The sequence below is a fragment of the Corythoichthys intestinalis genome, chromosome 3 (assembly GCF_030265065.1).
Source record: "Corythoichthys intestinalis isolate RoL2023-P3 chromosome 3, ASM3026506v1, whole genome shotgun sequence".
In the NCBI taxonomy this organism is placed as follows: domain Eukaryota; kingdom Metazoa; phylum Chordata; class Actinopteri; order Syngnathiformes; family Syngnathidae; genus Corythoichthys; species Corythoichthys intestinalis.
Genome location: NC_080397.1, coordinates 18,988,534 through 19,006,975, shown reverse-complemented (window position 1 = coordinate 19,006,975; position 18,442 = coordinate 18,988,534). Strand labels below are relative to the sequence as shown.

Sequence of the window (18,442 nt, the reverse complement as noted above, 5' to 3'; positions counted from 1 at the left end):
TGGCTGGGAGTGAATGAGTTAATGTCTGTTATTTGTGTCATCTTTTTGGAAATCAAAATATGATCACCCTGGAATGACATACGGCTAGCATGTGTAATTTGTTTTGATGCTTCTGTGCATGCGGGTCACTTTTTTGAGCGCATCTCGGACTGCGAATTAGTGCGCATGCGTGATACTTGAAAGGGCTCGAGGGCAAAGGCAGTCTAAACAGGCACGCCAAAAAAACAGACATGACAAAAAAATCGGACTAGTGCATTACGACCTGCAGTATGAACCTAGCCTTAGTGAAGCCAAATCTTTGTTATTGCTACTTAATTAATGTAGTTTTCTTTTGTTGTTGAAGTGCAATCGTTTGTATTCCTACAACTTTATACCTCTGTGCCTAAATGCTTATGTTATTGAAGTGCCATTTTATTTTTTTCTTGAAAAAGACATTATATTTGTTCTGTGTTTTGTGCAGTATTGATATTGAGTAAACGTTTATTGCGTTTAAATGGATGTACTTAATACTACTTAGTATTATTAAAGCAGATATGTGAAGTAATTTCTTCACATGCCAAATAGGGTCACAGTTAAAGTAATTAAACATTATCCAACAAATAAAGCATGAAAAAATAATTTATATGTTGTATATTTGACAAAATAATCGCGTTTCCGAAGTTCGAGCCTGAAAGGGGATGAACCCGGAAGTGATAAGTCACACCGGGAACAGCGATGGCAGCTCCATACATACGGCCGCCATACAAAGCCCTTCAAACAATGATTCAAACAGCAATATAAGCGATAGATTGAGCGCAAGGGAGGAGATCCAAGATTTTGAAGAGTTGGAGGAAGAAGAGGACGTTGGAATTTTATGTTGGACCTAACATGTATTAGCCAGACGCTAATCAGGATGCAAACAATGTGCCTAGACTACCTGACATGGAATGGATACAAGACCCATCGAGATTACAAGATTGGTAAGATATAGGCTGTTATTATTTTCATGATTTGAAGAGGCAGGCATTTCCACATAATTTTATGTTTTTGTCTATCTGATGACATTGTTAAAAAAAATAAACATCAGACTTCATGTTCATTTTGGCAGATCCGGCAGCTCTCGTGCATATAAAATAATAATATAAAAACGTTGGGGGGAAAGAAGGAGATGAGTCGTTGATGGCTTTCTCCACTTTATTGTGGCAACAATAAGAAAACAAAATAATAGCGGACTGCCGCCACATTTGACCGCGAAGTTTTGCTTCTCGCTCATCTCCTCCTCGCCTCCTACTACTCCAGCTTCTCTTAAACGGATCGTGCATAGTGTCTTGTTATGAGCTTTTTGTTTACAAATGTATCGAACACACGACGTGCTGATAACTTTGTTTCTTTATTAACACATGGAGCTAACAGTACAACACAGCTCAGGGCTCTCGGGAGGAAGTGGCGTCTAATGGCGTGAGGAAATGTAGTTTTTTCACACAAGCGAACAGATTACAAAGCACCACTTCAGTGTTGTCCCGAGACTACATTTCCCATGATTCACTGCGTGACCTGTGCGCTCGCTGATTCGTTGACAGACATTAAAAGCAACACGCTTGTTGGGGTCACCTGTCAGCGGCTCTCGTACAGTAAAACACAAACTAGAAGGCTATCAAGCGATCACCGTGAAAGAAACGCCGAACCGTACAAATGCAATGCAATGCTTGAAGCATGAAGGTGGAAATGCATAATACAAATACAAATAAATGTGCACAAACTCACCGGCGGTGTGTGTCTCTTACGGCAACGTGACCGTGAATTACCGTGACGCCGACCCGCTTATATGCACATCCACACCCCTTTCCCGATTGACAGTGGATTAACCCTTTCGGACAAGATCGCAAATGACGCACAATTTAAACACGCTTAACCTAGCAAACGCAACAACAACTATGATCGGGGATTGCCACAAGTTAACTTTCGGCTAACGTCGCTAGCTTATACTGTTCATTCCACAACAGTTGGCAGCTCTGCTTTGACAAAGTCATCAGTCATCTATCCAAAAATCACACTTACTTTTTGGCAAATCCTTGATCATAAGCAGATCGGTTAAGGAAGCAGGCATCTTCGAAGTGTTTGCAGCAGAGAACACTACTCGATGATGGCGTGAAATTCATTCGCTTCATGCGAACGAAAGATGTCCATTTACGTGCCCTGCTATCCTTTGGCCACTCATACAACTTTTCGTTTGAGTGAGAACAAAACATCTCCACACACCGCCGTGGCATCTTACGGAGAAGCAATGCAAAAAACAATACTGTTCTATGGCGGACTTCCCTCGCACTTCCCGGTGTGACGTAATTTCTGAAGATTTCCGAAGATTGCCGAAGAAAAGCATTTTCGTTGTCAAGGGCGTTGCTATGGGTTAAACAAAGAATCTGGAAGGGTTGCATTAAAAAAAATAACGAAAACATGCTTATAACCAGGGGTGCACATATTTTTTTTGCCCAGGTTCTCAGAGGAGGACCTGGCGATGTGACTTGGTCCTCATTGAGCTTGAGAGCCGACCCGCCTGATGCGAAAAAATTATGACAAGCATTACTTAGAGCCAATTACCTTTAATTCATTATATAAACAATTAACGCTTGATTAACATCAACTGGCACAACAAAATTGCCATTACTTTGAAGTGAAAAGGAAAGAAATAAACATAAAAGCACTAATTCAAAATAAAAGGCATTCATAAGCGACTCCCACATTAACTCCAAGCCTTTGTAAAAGTGGAATGTCCTCCTCATAAGAGCTCATTGAACGTGCATGTTTAGCTTTGTGAAATGCGAGCAAAAACACATTTGTCAGTTCATGGCGCTTTTCTTCAATGACTTTTTTCCGCCACTTGACCATAGGGCGAGTGGGGTCCTGTCTTCACATCGATAGTTTTCTTAATTGCCACATGGTCTGTTTTTTTCGTGCTTTTCAAAGTTTGGATGGCTAAAATTCTTTGACCCTACATAAAATGCGCTGCTCTTATTAACGACATTGGGATTCTCACGGCAAATGCTGCACCACATTTCCATGCGAGCAGCATTTGCTTCTAGCCATGGTACCTCCTGCCGCCACTTTTCAGCAAAAGTCCTTTTTTCCGGTAGCTCCGGTGACGTCTCTGTCGTCCGTCTGTCTTTTGACGGGGGTGGGGGAACACGGAAGTAATTACTCATGGGGCCTGCCTCTTTGACATTTCGAGAAGTGATTTTCTCGTGTCCGCCGCAAATACAGTGGTCAGCCATCGTTACGCAAAAGCGTATGGAAACCGTTAAGGCCCAGCGCATTTGTCTACCTCCAGTACGCATGTGCGCATGCGGACCACTTGTGTGCACCCCTGCTTATAACTGTTTAGTCATTGATATTATTCAAAAACATGGTTGGCCAACCTTACTTCACATTACTGCTTTAATATATTCTGTATTCATACTTTATTGTAAATTGGTTTTAAAAATAAATAAATAAATAAAAAACTTTGGGGGGGCGCAATAAAATCGCATATCGCAATAATTTATGAGAGAATTTATCGCCCACTAAAATTTGGTATCGCAACAGGCTTAACTGGGATCTTGATTGTCATTGAAACTGGTGTATCCACTTTTAGGATACATATGGGCTTTGGCTCAGAAAATCTGGGGAAACACTGCTTTAAACCATCACGTGTGTCATTGCCAAATGGGGGAAGCTTCATATGCGTTGACAGTTTTTTTACAGGAAGCTCCCTTGTTTGGTTGTTTTAATGAGTTAGCATAAGACACAATGGACTTCCATGTATTGACTTCCTCTACACCTGCAGGAACTATGATGAGCACATGCCTACTCATCATGTACGATATAGCATGATAACTAATGTGACACACGACAGGATATAGAAGTGATGCCTGCAAATTAAAAATGATTCCATATTTGTAATATATGCAACTATTTACCAATGCCAAATCCACTGGGAAACTGTAAAGCAATGTGAAAATGCGAATGCACGAGCTGTGGTAGAAGCGACCTGTTGCTCTCCAAACATGTGGCTGCCTGTTCCTCGTTACAAGTCGCCAAAACAGTTGCTCACGCGAAATAAAGTTATAGTTTTGCTTTACCTGTTAATTTTTAAAGCAAACGCGCGTCGTTCCGCACTGGTCACAGAAGCCATGTGAGGCGGGGTGAGGAATTGTAAAGTCCGATGAAGTGAGGGGACGCTGCTCCGCTGCCACCGGTCGATTTGTCTCCGGTGTCTTCAGGCTGAGTTTTGCCCGCCCGTCGCTTCGGTTCGCCCGCCCCGGCTATCACCGAGGCACCGCCTCTGCTACAGAAAAAAAATCCGTCGAGCTAATAGAGAGTGCGCGCGCTTCATGACTCCAGAGTCCGGAAGTAAGTACTCACGTGTCCACTTCCGATTTAGATGCAAGAGAGAGAGAGAGAGAGAGAGAGAGAGAGAGAGAGAGAGAGAGAGAGAGAGAGAGAGAGAGAGAGAGAGAGAGAGAGAGAGAGAGAGAGAGAGAGAGTAACCGAATATTATTATATTGCTATGAGCGATAACTGAATGTACAGCAAATTTCACCAATTCACCCAAACACTCGCAAACTTATTTTTTTTCTGTCTTGAGCCAATGTATCATCTTAAATTGTAATGTGTGCGTTCATCTCTAACGACATCTACAGTTTACTTTTACTGAGTCAATCTTTCGAAAGGTCTACTGTGTCCCCTTGTGATTAGCATTGGTTATTACATCCCAATTCACCACGGCGATGAAGACTGTAAAAAAAAAAATATATATATATATATATATATATATATATAGCAACTCCTCAACTGACACTTAAATTTGTAATTAACTTTGAACATTTCATTTGATTTGTTTCTTTATTATATTTTTAGCAAGGTTTGTCTTCTGGGCCGGGAACCTTTATGGTCACAGGATGAGCCGGACTACTTATGTGTTGCACATTAACACAACCTGAAAAACACTCAACATGAAGCTTCATTTTTTTTTAATGGTATAACTGGCTAACTTGTGTGATTCGGTGTAGGTTTTTAATATTTTATTCTCATATGTAAGCTATGTTTTCTTCTGATATAAAGTGGAACACTTTTCAAAGGTTACAGTATTTAGTCGGACTGACAGCTGTGCTGCACAGTGCGCACTGAGGAGGCTGTCAACACGGTTTTAACATTTTTAAGTACATTAAGCGTTCTTGTGTGATAAAGAGCAGCATCAGGTAATTGTTTCGTGTTGCCCTATAAAGAATGCAAGAAAACCTATGCCAACAAAGAAAAATAACAATTATTGGTTTGTGTCAATGCAAATTATTGGTTTACATAGCAAGTCCATAGACATAGATGATAGTGGGTGTGTTTCTAATTCCCTTGTCTGTGAAGCCAAAATATTACGATCACCTCACATTCTGATACAATGTAATTTTCTCCATCTATGTAACTGATAATGTATTTTAAAACATTACGTGCTAATCGTATTACTTCTTCTTGTTTTGTTGTGTAATGAAGTGGTTTTTGGATGTATGCCGTTGTGTTGGTTCATCAGATCGTCTTGTCCTTTGCCTCATGGTCTAAATGGGATGGAGGACGACGACGATTGCCCCGAACTGGTGCCCATCGACTCCAAGCCTGGTGTTCCGGCAGAGCAGATACCTGTCACCATCATTACTGGCTACCTTGGTGAGAGACATCTTGTAAATGAGCTACATAGTCAGACATACAGAGAGATGCACACAAGTCAGGCCGTCAGTTCGTAGCAGGTAGCTTTGTGGAACACGACTAATAGACAGACTTCCTGTGCTTGTCCTGAGTTTAATGTCTACAACAGGGTTGACTAAATCCGGACCTCGGTGCCACTTTTTCCTGTCGTGTTTTCCATGTCTCCCTCCTCCAACACAGCTGAATCAAAATAATCAGGATCATTATCAGGCTTCTGGAGAGGTTGCCGATGACATAATCATTTGATTCAGGTGTGTTAGGGGAGAGAGACGTGGAAAACACGACAGGAAAAGTGGCACCGAGGTCCAGATTTAGTGAACCCTGGTCTACAAGGTTGTGACAGTTTGCAACCATGCTTCTCTGTATACAGTGGGTGGTAATCGTATTAGAGCTATCCCGACTAATCAACGTAGTCGACATCATCAATGACATAAATGCGTCGACGGCTAATGAACAGTTAAAAAAATATATGCGTGGAAAGTTGAGAATGCGGGGAAAGCAGCACAAAGCCAAAAACGCGCAAGGAGTGGCCAAAACATTAACTTATTTCAACAAAACAAAGGAGGGTACATTGTTGTGTCCTGTCTCTTCACTGCCAAGCTTGCATACCACGCTGCACGTGGGCTGTAAATGAACACCTAAAGCGCCGTCACCCAGTTGTAATTTTGGAAGACGACAGGAAACAACAAGCTGGCAGATCATAAGTCCATCTAATTAACTAACGACATCTTTTATTGAAGTTGCTAAGCCTGTCGCGATATTGCAATGAGTCCATTTATCGCATGGTAAATACAAATTTTCACGCCTGCGTTTTATCGCCGCGTGCGTGCGTGCATACATTTGTGCATGCATATTCATGGCATATGAGACTGCAGTTCCTTCCAAAGATGTTTATTGGTCATCAGCACGCTGTAGAATTAAAGTTCAGACTAGGGGTGTCAAACGATTAAAATTTTTTATCGAGTTAATTACAGCTTAAAAATTAATTAATCGTAATTAATCACAATCAATCGCAATTCAAACCATCTATAAAATATGCCATATTTTTCTGTAAATTATTGTTGGAATGGAAAGATAAGACACAAGATGGATATATACATTCAACGTACGTTACATAAGTACTGTATTTGTTTATTATAACAATAAATCACAACAAAATGGCATTACCATTATTAACATTCTGTCAAAGCGATCCATGGATAGAAAGACTTGTAGTTCTTAAAAGATAAATGTTAGTACAAGTTATAGAAATTTTATATTAAAACCCCTCTTAATTTTTTCGTTTTAATAAAATTTGTAAAATTTTCAGTCAAAAAATAAACTAGTAGCCCGCCATTGTTGATGTCAACAATTATTTACACAATTCTCATGGGTGCTGAAGCCTATAAAATCAGTCGCACCCAAGGGCCAGCAGAGGGCGACAAAATGCCGAAAAACACAACAAGTACACATTTCACTGTGCGTTCATTTTAATCTGTTTGAGCGGGGCATTTGTGCATTAATTGCGTCAAATATTTTAACGTGATTAATTAAAGAAATTAATTACCGCCCGTTAACGCGATAATGTTGACAGCACTAGTTCAGACATACAAAATAAGGAAACACTTCTATATTTAACACTGTAAACATTAGCATTGTTACATTGAGGCTAATGGGGAAAAAAAGACAACCTACTTTAGCCTGCTATAAAACATTGGCAGTCTTCTCCAAAACGCAAACTTGCGGTTCAAAGGTGATGCTTGAAACCTGAAAAATCACTGGTTAATAGCATTTGCAAACGAAAAAATAATAATAATCGATGTATTACTGACACCACAATGACGAAAAGTGCTTTTTTGCGGAGCGTAAAGCTTACGGTTAGCGGGTTAGAGAACGTACTTCGGATGAACATTTTAAAATAAAAGCAGGTCATGTTCGTCATATATATAACGATTCCTGGAGTTAGTCCAACATACTTCAGAATTCAGATTCTACACTAAGAATAGCTTTAAAATGACACCCTTTATTTAAAATCTGATTGGCAATGAATAATTATTATAATTGTTATAATACTATTATATCTAGTAGTATACTTTAATATTAATACTAGATTTTTTTTTTAAGAACTGTTTTGAATCATGTTGGAAAGGCGAAGTCAGTGTCCTGAATTTATTTACATTCTATTCTTTTGCACTAGTTAATACTATCAGCATTTGACCTCATTGTTTATTTGTGATTTATTGTTATTTATGTGTTTCTTTGTACTTTAATAAATAAGAATGTAAGTGTTCCAAAAATGTTTTTGTGAATTAATAAAAATCAACAAAAATGTCATTGCTAAATAAGTTTAAAAAAATAAATAATTGAAAAAATTATTAGATTAGTCGACTAATCGTAAAAATGGTCAGCTGACTAATAGGGAGAAAATTTGTCGTTTTGGACAGCCCTAAATTGTATCGCTGTTTGGTTGAGTGCATGTACTATTAAAAAAAAAATTAAAATTAAAAAATCATTACATCACTTGTCCTCATTGCAATAAACAGCCTCCGTTTGCGCCTCACTTCTCAACAGTAGCAACAGAGCACTACCATGACAGACAGACACCATGTTTTTCATCTACGTTAGTGAAGCTCATTTACGGGATGTTTTGGCCGTACACGAGACATCTGAACACTCTAGGTCAGTGGTCTCAAACCGGTCCTCAAAGGGCCGCAGGGGGTACTGGATTTCATCCCAACCAAACGAGACAAATACCTTTTCACCAATCTGGTTTCTTACAAGTGTAATCAGTTGATTGCAATCAGGTGCTGCTTATGTTAGTAGAAACCTCATTGGTTGAACTGTTTGTGCTGGATCTGTTGGAACAAAAACCAGGACCCACTGCGGCCCTTTGTGGAGTCGGTTTGAGACCGCTGCTCTAGGTCATTCTAGGTGCAGGAACCTGAACACATCAACTGCCACTGGGTTTTTGAGCTAGCCAAAATCAAACGAATTATTTTTTTAACGGTCAAAGGTTTTAGGCATGTGCACATTCATGGATGGAACAACCTGCTCCTCGGTAAACAGGCATAAACAAAATAAAGCATGTTACCTCTTGACCCGTTAAAATATAAAAATCATGTTAGATACTAAGAGCTACGATTTGTAGTCACAAAAGGATTGCATTTTGCAAAAACAGAACAAGCATAACTTAGTGCAGTCAATTGAACATACATGCTGTAGAGTTTACTACAGTAGACTAATTAAAGATTAAAGTTAAGCTGTTAATGTTCAGACGGCTAGCGACACAACAATAATTGAGATTTTTACCCACCCGTAAAAGATGTCATGTACTCATGCTTAAATAGTTGTATCGTAAATAGAAATTCATGCAAAATGGGTGCCTTTCTTGCTCACATGCAAGGGCATTCCCGTATCATTGTTGCTCCATTTCTATTTTATTTTTTTGCATTTAACTCAAGTGGCGGCGTTTATGAAATCTTTTTGTAACTGTCGGTTTAGTAATTGCAAGCCACACTAGCAGAAAACTGAAAAACCTTGAAAAACTCACAAGTTGGGCACCCATGTTGTGAGGTGCTACTGTAAAAATATATTTTTGTTATAGCGGGAATACACAACAATAGACTTTCCCCAACTATAGTGAAGTTTGCTAGTGAGAGCCAACCTTAAAGTTAGTCAATTAGGAAATGGTTTATTCCTTGAATTCCAGTTAATTACGATAGGAAGTTCCCAACTTTGGAACTTTCCCAAATTTTGCAACCCTACTTGTAAACCGTTTCGCAGGTTTCACAGAATGTTCTCTTTTTAGGTGCTGGAAAAACCACACTTTTGAACTACATCCTAACAGAACAACACAACAAGCGGATTGCAGTCATACTCAATGAATTCGGGGAAGGTAAAACCAACGTTTACTTAAACGTCTTGATAGCACTAATGAACTTCAAAGTTTGGTAATTGTCCACAAGAGGGCACTATAGCATCTACAACTACAATTGCCCATGATAAGTTCATTGATTTTCACATGGTGCTGTATTCAAAATGTGCTCATAAATTTGTCATAAAAGGATTTATGAATGATCCTAGCTAGTTTTTCTTATTAGATAAAGATCATGACTAGGTAGACTGTGGATTTAAGACCATAATTATTTGATGACTAGGTAGACTGTGGATTTAAGACTAATAATTATTTGAAAACATGTTTTCAATTGGTGCTTGACTGTCCACATTTTATTAGTTCATGTCACATGGCTTAGTTAGGACAGGTCTCTAGCCTACCAGGCTCTGATAACATTTCCAATTTTCAAGTTTACTATTATGATATTAACTATGACTATTATGATAATAAATTTAATTTGCAATATAAGCCCATTCCAACTGCTTTACAAACAGAGATTTAGAACGTCACCAATCAGAGCAAAGCTTGTTTTATGGAAGTTTAACGGGAACTTCAACTGTCTTAACCGCCCAATATTTCAGACCAACAAAAATGTATTAAAGAAGGTCTTTTCCAAACCAAAAATTATCTTGCAAAACCTGATACCACTACATCAAAGATGATAAAATATAAGCTTTAAAAAAAATAAATACATTTAAACAAAAACAAAAAAATGACAGACAGACATTCATTAATTACATCAACTCTTTGTCAGTCGTCAATTTGTATTCATTCTCCTACAGGGAGCGCCCTTGAGAAGTCTCTTGCTGTAAGCCATGCTGGCGAGCTTTATGAGGAGTGGCTGGAGTTAAGGAATGGCTGTCTTTGCTGCTCCGTCAAGTATGTCCATACATATTCATTCTATGTAATCTTATGCAATTTATTCATTTCAAAATAATTAATACAAGATATCAAAATATTGTCCACAATCATTACATGAGGCACTGCAACTGTGTATTTTCCCCATGTTTACCCCTTTTCAGGGATAATGGCCTTAAGGCCATTGAGAACCTCATGGAGAAGAAAGGCAAATTTGACTATATCCTCTTGGAAACGACAGGATTAGCTGATCCAGGTAATACTGCCAAATAGTATTAGACACACCCCTCAAGAAAATGCATAGTCAGGGATGCTGTCCAACTACAATTTATTTATTTATTATTTTTTTTATTTACTTACAATTTATTTTTACAAAAATTAGTTCTCTACCACTGCCATTGATGCCCTTGATGCCTGTTGTACCAAATTAGATCAAAGCAGCATGATTTTTTTTTAACCATAGATGCTATTTTATTATTTCTTTTTTAAAACTCTATTATTATTTATTTGTTATTGTTATTTATTATTATATTGTATATTTTATTGAACTTTCTCAACTTGATTTAGAATCTACTACTACCAGAAATGAAAGATTCTTCAATCTTTTTTATTTTTTAAATATTGGCATCAAGGGGTTAAGTAAGGTAATCTTAACCCTTTTTTAATGGTGATACAAGTGTAAAAATAAAAGTTAACAATTGCTTAGCACTGCAACAACAACACATGCATACACGTTTTTTATTGACCAATGACAATGCTATTTAATTGCATCAGAAATTAGTGATTAAAGAGAAGTTCACTGGCAGCGAATGAAATTGTGCTAAAACATTGCCTTAACATTTAATAGGCATCCAATCCATTTGAACTGGGAGTAATTGATCATGTTTCGGTACCACGGACAACAATAGGCATCCAATTTATTTGAACTGGGAGTGACTGGCTGTGAATGGTCACTGCCAGCCTTCCTAGATCAAATGGACTACACCTCTACTGCCATCTATGGTAGCGAATGAGGCTTGTGTCAGCCGACAAGGCCGTGTTGCATCATGACAGCTGTGACACTAGGTATCATCAGGAAGAACGGGTTCACGACGTTGCCATCTTCAATCCTATTGATGTGATATTCAACCAGACAGCCTTATTATCTACTGCCATCGGCCATGCCTCTGCTGTCAATCATAGCACAACCTTTCGGAACGAGGGGGTTGGAAATGCTGGCCCTCCATCTGGGGAAGGACTTGGATGACTTTTAAGAAACGGGCCGCTTATAAATGTTTTTATGAAATGGCTATCAAATATTTACAATTCTTCTCTATTTTCGAGTGACAGCTTGACAAAAGTGTATTATGAGAGCAAGATATGGCTCTCATGGTAACATAAGGACATGTGATGGCTTCATGGATCGGAAAACGGGAACAAAACAGACATAGTTAAACGTACGAAAGCCGTGGACATTGTTGTAATCTGCGCTCGCTTGTAATAATACATTTGTTTAGTTTGTAGTGAGAATTCTGGCTGTGGTTTAAGAAAAAAATCCTGTTTTGTCCTCTTAGTATACTGCTATAAACGTTATGATTAACTTTGTGCTAAACATTGTCTTTATTGGTACTTCCGGTTTGGATTTTGACTTTTCCTCTTAAAAAATGGCAATTGAAATATATATAATGTTTAAATGGTTTTCAAAGGAGATTTTTTTTTCACAGCAGTAGACAGAATCTTGGCATAACTGACATGCTCATTAGCGACATGCTTTGGTCAAAATAACTCAAGGGTCAAGAATAATATTTGAATTTACACCCGGTATTGCTTGTTATTCTTAAATAAGACAGATTTTCCACAGCGCAATTAGTCTTCCCATTTTTATATTAGGTTGAAGATTCTTTTATTTTAAATGTAAAACCACTTACCTTAACTTTGATCAGTGCGTGATGAAAATTGAATCATACTGCATTGAATGCAAGTCATCTTTTTTTATAGAAATCACTTTCTTTTGTTAACTTGGCACCCCAGATTGGTTGTTCCATATATACGCTACAGATATACCACATTCCACATATTAAGCTGGGAAGGATTCAATCATCGCCGGAACCTTCAAAAAATATACACCTGCTGATTGGACAATGGCTCTTCTCGTCACTCTTGCAAAAAAAATCGTTTCCCTTCGAAGAAAGCTTTTAGTGACGTTCTTTTTTTCTCTTTTAATGAAGAAATTAAGTGTATTTCAGACAAAATGTGGGAAATTGACCTATCTACACAAAACGCTTTACATTCTGCCATAACATCTATGCAGATAGTCGCTTCTTGGTCACATCGGCAGTACCGTCTTGTTTGCTAGGCTATTTTTTGTAAAACTGAACTACTTTTCCTAAAAATTAAAATGCTACAACCTCAGTGGCTTCCTACATTACGGGCTTCACTATTTTGATTCGTTGCCTCTATTGCCATGATTTATTCCAGTCTTAATTGTTTGTCTTCTAGGTGCCGTTGCTTCCATGTTCTGGGTTGATGCTGAGCTTGGTAGTGACATCTATTTAGATGGTGAGTATTTTCATTTTAGCTGTCAGTGGAAATCATTTTGACTCCATATATAAAGTACAGGTCTAATGAGACCATCGCAACATGTCTTTGTAAGTTTGTAACAACAATATTTTAAATGCTGAGACATTAAATCAGTTCAACAGTCTAACAATGGGGTTTTTACAAATTTCTTGCTGGTCCTCGCTACATTTTAAACATTCTTAGTAGTCACGCATGTGAAATATAAGCTGATAATTGTTAAAAAAAAAAATAATAATAATAATAATGCATTTTTTTTCTGCAACTTTGGAGCAAATCTCCACTACCCAAAATGCCTACATGTACATTCAACATTTGAAAGTTAAAGGTCATCCATATAAAAGCAATATAAAAAACATAAAAAGGTTAGCTACTGCCTATGCAAATGGTACACAGCGTGCCTGTGGGATCACATATTTAGTTTGTTTGTGGGTGCACACCCAGTAGAATGTTCAGCTGTCCACTGTGTTTTTACAGGCCAGTCAACCAAAAGTCAAATTTGTAGTGGGGGAAAAAACATCTCTTGTTGTCTCTACATTACGGACTTATAGTAAAAACACCAAAAGGCTTAGTCAAGAATGTTCACAAATTGCCAGGAATTCCTTTAAGCCCCTAGACAATTGAGACAACAAGTGCATTCCAACGGAAAGAATCATGTTAGAAGTTTGAAAACCAAAAACACAATTTCATTTTCATTTTTCAATGAAAGCCAATGTTTTCAGGAAGTAGAGGAAATTGCTGTTGGCAGACATTTTTAAATGCCAGATCTGTTTTAGCCAATAAAATGAATATTTTAGATCAGGGGTGTCCAAATGATTCCACATGCGGCCGCAGTGGGTGCTCGATTTCATTCCAACAAACCAAGACGACACCTTTTCACCAATCTGGTGTCTTACAAGTGTAATACGTTGTTTGCAGTCAGGTGCTGCTTGTTTTAGCTGAAACTCCATTGGATAAACTGTCTGTGCTCGATTAGTAGGAACAAAAATCAGGACCCACAACGGCCCTTTAGGACTGGTTTGGACAACCCTGGTGTGTACCTATTTTTACTTCTTTATCAGTGTTTAAGTATCATTATTTATGTGCTGTACACTAACATTGCCTGCTAACATTGTAGCCTATTGCAAAGAGTGCATAAACATCAGAATATTTGTTATTAACATATAACATAATGGCAGTACCTATGATCTGTTTAACTTGCTGTTTAAAAATTATTTTTATCCATTACCGTAGTTCGAAGACCATATTTCACACAAAGATCATTTATACTAGGTCTTGTCTGTTCCTTTATTCCTCCTCATCCTGTTTCATTTCAGGCATTGTGACAGTTATTGACGCCAAGTATGGACTCAAGGTATGCTAATTAGAGGTGGGAATCTTTTGGCACCTAACGATTCGATTACGATTACGATTCAGAGGCTCTGATTCGATTATGAATACATTATTGATGTAACACCCCCCCCCACCCCCCGTGCGCTTTAAATGTTTTGCACATTAGTTTCAAAATTGTTCAAAAATCCTCTCAGGCTAAACCAAACTAATATTTCAGTATCATGTTAACAGTTTAAAACGGTAAATAAAATACTCAAGTCCCATTCTGTATCAGCAGCTTTAAACTACATTCAATTAATTTAAAGATGTGAATCAACCGTTGTTAAAATTCTCCCGTTATTCCATAATTTCCCTTCTGTCTACTTTCGACATGTCAAAGTTTTAAAACGGTTTCATCATTTAAAGATGGATTCAAGTTAAGATTTTGCCGATTTAGGAGTATTTTAGATAAAAAGTTAATTAGGTTCGCTACAACAGAGCCTTCAAGAGAAGTCTACTGCTTTAAGATGGCGGCTGTTAACAACGCGGCAACTACTAAACGGCAAGTCTGTCATTTTGCATCTAGTTCTTTTTACATGTTCTACCGGCACCGTCGTCTGTCATTTTGCATCTAGTTTTACATATATGTGATATCTACTATAGCCGTATGTGGCCGTATGTTTGTAGCAGCTAGCAACTGGGTGTTGTTTGAAGCAGCTGTCGGGTTTTTTTTATCTAGCAGCATGACTTAAACATGATATTTACCACGGTCCGTTCCCCATTGAGTCCCGAAGACTGCGCTGACTGTGTTTTAGGTCTTCAATAATCGGAATTTGGATTTTTGTTAATCGTTCTCGAATCTTCAACGGCCGAATCGCGAATAATATCAGAATCGGAAATTTCGCATGCCTCTAATGCAAATGTAGTGCATTCTGTTTGTTTTATTAACTATTACAATGAATAGAACGAACATTCAGAGGCAGCAGGTAATGAAAGGCTACAAATCACACAAATTGTGACAAAATTGAGTGATCAAGATTACATAATGCAGCCTCAGCCATAAAACCCTATCGGGATGTAATTTTTCTTGATTCAGCAACGTTCAGTGTATTCCCATTTATCATATTGAAATTTTACACCTTGTTAAAATAATCACATAAGTCATTTGTATAGTATTTCAGGAAAAACTAAAGGAATAACCATTTTTTAGATTATATTTATAACAATATAAAATCATTTTGGTTAAAAAAAAAAAATGACAGTCTTGTTTTTTTTTTTTTTTAATAAGACGAGATGATTTTGAAATTTACAAATACCTTAATTTAAAACAAGATTTTAGAAAATAGAAATCATAGTCATTTTAGGCCTGTGGCACATCGAGTGAAACAGCTGCATTGAACAATTGTTTTTGAGAAACTTTTTTTTAATAACTGACTCACTTTCTGTGCATGTCTGCACATTAGCGCAAAAATACCTCCTTCACAGCAGGGCTCTCAAAATAAATTGACAACTAATTGATCATAAAATCGATGGACCATTTTGATCATTAATGGATCGTTATAAGCCATTGCAAAAATTATGATATTTAAATCTTCATATTTTAGCCTCTCAACAGTCAATATTTCTGAGATTTCATTCATCCTCACTGGAACTAAACTAATTATAATTGTAGTGAATCAAAATAAAAAATTTCTCTGAAAAACAATGAGTAATGTTTTAGCCCCAGAAGTGTTTATCATACTGGTACCCCTTTAAATGAATATCAATATCAAAGTAGCTCTCAGTTTCAAAAAGATTAGTGAGAACAACCCCACGCTTTCTCACGTCATATTGAATTAATGTTATTTATTTGACATTTAGTCATTTAACACTGTAATTCCTAATAACCAACAATATTGGTCTAATTAGCAGTAATTTGGGATTATTCAATTAATCGATAGAAGGATTGCTAGAATAATGGATTCTAAAAATATTCGATAGTGACATCCTTACTTCAGACATCAGCAAAAGCAGTCTAAATTGTAAAATAACCATTTTAATGCAATACATATCCTGCCCTCCCAACGTTTGGAAAGAACAGGACAAGTGACACCTACATAATGGTCTGTATATTGAAGGTGTCAAGCCTGCCAAGGTGACACCTTTGATGGCCAGGTGGAATGCCAAAGAAAATAGCTTCCAAAATAGCTCTCATTTTGACATGCTGCTTCCCTTCAAATGTTCTGCAGAGTAAATATCCTATTATCTAAAGTATTTGAACTTTTGCAACATGCAAATGTTAAAGGGTGGTGGCGGACCCAATGTTCTGACTCGTTTCAACCTACTTGAGATGTAAACCTTTGCCATCACCATTCCGCCTTTTGGGAGTGTGCTAACAGCTCAGATAAAAATCCAGACTGGCAGCTCACCCACCAGAGCCAGAGGGTTTCAGGCAGTAAGGTTTTCCATTGTTCTCATGCACAACACAAGCTGGCATCTGTTACACAAACACTTTTCAAAGAATTTTTGTCTTTGCCTTCACCTGCAGGAATGTCAGTTTGAGACACGGGGTCTGCTCTTCGGTATTGCATACAGTATGAAACAGTTATATAGTATTGTCAATAAACTTCAAGGAGGAAAGTCACAAACTAATGAACAAATGCATTAAAAAGATTATTATTATTACATGAATGGAACTGAAATCCAGAAAAGGAATTGAGGCATTGTTTTTCATGTAAAAATACCATAATATGATAATTTACAAAGAAATGAGAATGCACTTATATCAGTTGAAAATTAAAAAAATTTCAGAATTTGTCAATTATAAGTTAATTTTTTTTTTTAAGTAAGTATAAGTAAAGTTTTGATAATTGTGAGGGGGAAACACCACTCATATAAATATGAAGGGGATTTTATTTTATTTTTTTACTTTACATTAATGTAGTCGTAATGATTTAATATGATTAGGTAAAAACTATATGTACATTATTGCTGTCAGTTAAACACGTTAATAATGGTCACCGTTATTTATACCGTAATTTTCGGACTATAGGCCGCGGCTGTCCTCACTGTTTTATGGGATATTTACACCAAAAGATTTTAACCAGTAACACTTTATATGAGAGCAGCATCATAAGACTGTCATGAGATCGTCATAATTATGACATGACATTGTAATGAGCATTAATGAATGCTTATGACAGATTTAGTGTCATTCGGCAAATTATCTCACTTTTGAATGGATATAAACGATCCGAGCTGGCCATAAATAGAGTTAGTGACAAAATTTGACAGATGACACTTAATGACATTTGTCATAAGCATTCATTAATGCCCATGAGAGTGTCATGTCATAATTATGACGGACTTATGACAGTCTTATGACGCCGCTGTGAAATAAAGTGTTACCTATTAACTCAAATAAATCAACAAATAAGCCTCACTGGACTATAAGGCACAGAATTCAAAATGAGGGGAAAAGAAATAGCGGTTTATAGCCCGAAAAATATGGTGCATATATAGTATATGTGTGTGTAATATATATATATATATATATATATACTGTATTTGATAATTAAGAATTCCTGTGGTCATCATGTGTTATTTTAACATTAATAAAACAAGTTAATATTTAAGTACTGCCAATTCTTAACTTTTAAGTGGATCTCTGCACTTAAAACTGAGTGTGCTCCCTTTTTTTATAGCATATAACAGAGGAGAAGGCTGATGGACTTGTCAATGAGGCAGAAAGGTTTGTTTTCTATGTTAATAATAATATGTTAAGCACATTGTGCCATGGTAGTTCAATTGACGTTAATATTTTTGACGAGGTCATTGGAAAATTTGTCCCCCTTAAGAGGTCCCTGGACCCGATATTTTTTGGGGGAGCAGCTGTTGTTTGCTAACACAGTCAAAAAAGTAAGCCTGCAATTTAGCTTGGAAAGGCTCAATACTAAATGAAAGTAGCGTACAGTTGCATACAGGTACTGTATGTGCAGTTCATGTGTTTGTGTGGATTTTTTACTTCTGTTTTAATCCAAACACCCATATTAGCTATGTCACGGAAATTTTGGTATATACAGTAAATCTGAATTAGTCAATTAGTGCTAGAATATAAGCCTAATATTTCAGCATTTGTGTTTTGTATCTATTGTA

General features: G+C 37.2%; 2 protein-coding genes across 3 annotated transcripts in view; one reads left to right on the top strand and one right to left on the bottom strand.

Moving 5' to 3' along the window:
• dock8 (dedicator of cytokinesis 8) overlaps positions 1-4,352 on the bottom strand; it is a 139,434-nt gene extending 135,082 nt beyond the window's left edge. For both annotated transcript variants that reach the window (XM_057831104.1, XM_057831105.1), the window contains exon 1: positions 4,095-4,352. In XM_057831104.1, the coding sequence (XP_057687087.1) occupies positions 4,095-4,147 (53 nt within the window). In that variant the 5' untranslated portion in view covers positions 4,148-4,352. The remainder of the gene's footprint in view (positions 1-4,094) is intronic.
• A 719-nt stretch (positions 4,353-5,071) lies between these two features.
• Positions 5,072-18,442, top strand: part of cbwd (COBW domain containing) — a 29,843-nt gene continuing 16,472 nt past the window's right edge. Inside the window, exons 1-8 of the mRNA XM_057832543.1 lie at positions 5,072-5,213; positions 5,537-5,670; positions 9,497-9,583; positions 10,366-10,462; positions 10,606-10,697; positions 12,920-12,979; positions 14,314-14,351; positions 17,992-18,038. Of these exons, the coding sequence (XP_057688526.1) occupies positions 5,571-5,670; positions 9,497-9,583; positions 10,366-10,462; positions 10,606-10,697; positions 12,920-12,979; positions 14,314-14,351; positions 17,992-18,038 (521 nt within the window). The 5' untranslated portion in view covers positions 5,072-5,213; positions 5,537-5,570. The remainder of the gene's footprint in view (positions 5,214-5,536; positions 5,671-9,496; positions 9,584-10,365; positions 10,463-10,605; positions 10,698-12,919; positions 12,980-14,313; positions 14,352-17,991; positions 18,039-18,442) is intronic.